The sequence below is a fragment of the Nothoprocta perdicaria genome, unplaced genomic scaffold (genome assembly GCF_003342845.1).
Source record: "Nothoprocta perdicaria isolate Ctin4 unplaced genomic scaffold, notPer1 scaffold_544, whole genome shotgun sequence".
In the NCBI taxonomy this organism is placed as follows: domain Eukaryota; kingdom Metazoa; phylum Chordata; class Aves; order Tinamiformes; family Tinamidae; genus Nothoprocta; species Nothoprocta perdicaria.
The window spans coordinates 80,534-83,450 of record NW_020455804.1 but is presented as its reverse complement, the minus strand read 5'-3'; the positions used below and the strand labels follow the sequence as shown (position 1 = coordinate 83,450).

The window sequence follows — 2,917 nt, the reverse complement described above, 5'->3', positions numbered from 1 at the left end:
GTCGTGACCCGGTTCAACCGGCTGCGGCAGGAGCAGCGCGGGCTGGCGTCCAAGGCGGCCGAGCTGGAGCTGGAGCTCAACGAGCACAGGTGGCAGCGGCGACACGCGGCGGGGCCGGGCGGACACGGGGGGGGCGGCGACCCACGGCCCTCGGGGACACGGGGGACACACGAGGTGTCAGGGACAGCACCTCCTGCTGCTCAGTGACACCGGGGACACGCGAGGCTCCGGGGTGGCACCTCGCCCCCTCGGGGACACGGGGGACACGCGAGGTGTCATGGGTGGCACCTCGCCCCCTCGGTGACACAGGGGACACGCGAGGTGTCATGGGTGGTGCCTCGCCCCCTCGGTGACACGGGGACACACGAGGTGTCATGGGTGGCGCCTCGCCCCCTCGGTGACACAGGGGACACGCGAGGTGTCATGGGTGGCACCTCGCCCCCTTGGTGACACGGGGGACACGCGAGGTGTCATGGGTGTCGCCTCGCCCCCTCGGTGACATGGGGACACACGAGGTGTCATGGGTGGCGCCTCGCGCTCCTTGGTGACACAGGGGACACACGAGGTGTCATGGGTGGCGCCTCGCCCCCTCGGTGACACAGGGGACACGCGAGGTGTCATGGGTGTCGCCTCGCCCCCTCGGTGACACAGGGGACACACGAGGTGTCATGGGTGGCGCCTCGCGCTCCTTGGTGACACCAGGGGACGTGAGGCAAGGGGGGTGGCACCTCATGCTCCTCAGTGACACTGGGGACACACGAGGCGGGTGGTGTGTCCTGTCCCTTGGTGACACTGGGAACACGCGAGGTGTCCATGCGGCGCCTCACACCCCCCGGTGACACCGGGTACACATGGGGTGTCGGCACCTGATCTGCCTTGGTGACACCGGGGACACATGAGGTGTCCACACGCCTGACACCCCCCGGTGACACCGGGGCCACACGGGGTGTCGGTGCCCAAAGCCCCCCGGTGACAGCGGGTACACACGGGGTGTCAGTGCCCAATGCCCCCCGGTGACAGCGGGTACACACGGGGTGTCAGTGCCCAATGCCCCCCGGTGACACTGGGGCCACATGGGATGTTGGTGCCCAACGCCCCCCAATGACGCTGGGTACACACGGGTTGTCTGTGCCCGATGCCCCCGGTGACACCGGGGCCACACGGGGTGTCAGTGCCCAATGCCCCCCGGTGACACTGGGTACACACGGGTTGTCTGTGCCCGATGCCCCCCGGTGACACCGGGGCCACACGGGGTGTCTGTGCCCAATGCCCCCCGGTGACACCGGGTACACATGGGGTGTTGGTGCCCGATGCCTGTGCTGACACCGGGTACACACGGGATGTTGGTGCCAAAAGCCCCCCGATGACACCAGGGCCACATGGGGGTGTCTGTGCCCGATGCCCCGGTGACACCGGGGCCACACGTGGTGTCTGTGCCCAATGCCCCCCGGTGACACCGGGGCCACACGGGGTGTCTGTGCCCAATGCCCCCCGGTGACACTGGGGCCACACGGGGTGTCGGTGCCCAATGCCCCCCGGTGACGCCGGGGCCACACGGGGTGTCAGTGCCCAATGCCCCCCGGTGACACTGGGGCCACACGGGATGTTGGTGCCCAACGCCCCCCAATGACGCTGGGTACACACGGGTTGTCAGTGCCCGATGCCCCGGTGACACCGGGGCCACACAGGGTGTCGGTGCCCAATGCCCCCTGGTGACACCAGGTACACATGGGGTGTCTGTGCCCAATGCCCCCTGGTGACGCCGGGGCCACACGTGGTGTCTGTGCCGGACACCCCCGGTGACGCCGGGGCCACACGGGGTGCTGACCGCGTTGCCCGCAGCCTGGTCATCGAGACGCTGCGCGCCGTGGAGGCCGCGCGCCGCTGCTACCGCATGGTGGGCGGCGTCCTGGTGGAGCGCACGGTCAAGGAGGTGCTGCCCGCGCTGGAGAGCAACAAGGAGCAGGTGAGGGGCCGCCCCGTCCCGATCCCGTCCCCGTCCCGTCCGCGCCGCGCCGCGCCTGCAGCGCCCGTCTCTCCCCGCAGATCGGCCGGCTGCTGGAGACGCTGACGCAGCAGCTGCAGGCGAAGGGCCGCGAGCTGAGCGACTTCCGCGAGCTGCACAACATCCGTCTGGTGGGCGAGGAGGAGCCGCGGGCGCCGCGCGACGCCGCCGACGCCGCCAAGGCCGCCGCCGCCGGCGTGCTCGTCTCCTAGGCCCGCGCCCCGGCGCTCAGCGTCGCTCCCGTCGTGCGTTTGTTAAATAAACGTGTGGTTTTGGCCACGAGGGGAGCGTCGCGGGGCGCGGCCGGTGCCGGGTGCGTGCCGGGCGCCTGGGCCGCTTCCAGGGCCCGGATTAGCGGCGTCCGGAGCGGGGCGGCCGCGGTCGCCGCTGCCGGGAAGCACTGGGGGGGCTGGCAGTGGCGGGGGGGGTGCGGTGCTTCCCGCGCTCGCTGCTCCGCCTGGCCGGACGCCTGGGCCCCCCCAGGCCTTGGTTTCCACATGGGCAGCACTTGTGTCCCCCCCAACACCTTGAGGTTGGAGACATGGGGACATGGGGGGCAGTGGGGACCCCCCGCTGCTGGGGGGTAGATGGGRACCTTGGGGGGACGGGGACCCTGAGCCTGGCTTGGGGGCACTCAAGGGCACCAGGGGTGACAGGAATCCCGAGGCTGCTGCGGGGGGGACAGCGGCTGGTACCTGCGTGGGGACACGGAGCCCCAGACTGTCATGGGACAGGGACAGAGACACCAGGGCTGGCACCGGGGGACAGGGACAGAGGGGACCCCGGGGCTGCCACCAGCCTGGGGATGGGGGACCCTGGAGCTGGGGGGGAGCGAGGGGGACACAGGGACCCCGGGGGGATGTGGGGACACCGGCTGTGGCACAGCGGGGACACAGGGATCCTGCAGCAGGA

At 71.1% G+C, this 2,917-nt stretch overlaps 2 protein-coding genes across 2 annotated transcripts in view; both read left to right on the top strand.

Annotated features, from left to right (window-relative positions):
• Window positions 1-2,246, top strand: PFDN2 (prefoldin subunit 2; the record flags this gene model as incomplete). The annotated part of the gene is made up of 3 exons (XM_026048508.1): window positions 1-89; window positions 1,843-1,966; window positions 2,047-2,246. Coding segments are annotated over 3 exons (384 nt in total), but the record flags the coding sequence as incomplete, so codon positions are not given.
• Window positions 2,247-2,554: 308 nt separating this feature from the next.
• Window positions 2,555-2,917, top strand: part of LOC112955229 (V-type proton ATPase catalytic subunit A-like) — a 6,681-nt gene continuing 6,318 nt past the window's right edge. The window contains exon 1 of the mRNA XM_026048507.1: window positions 2,555-2,588. Within this exon, the coding sequence (XP_025904292.1) occupies window positions 2,555-2,588 (34 nt within the window). The remainder of the gene's footprint in view (window positions 2,589-2,917) is intronic.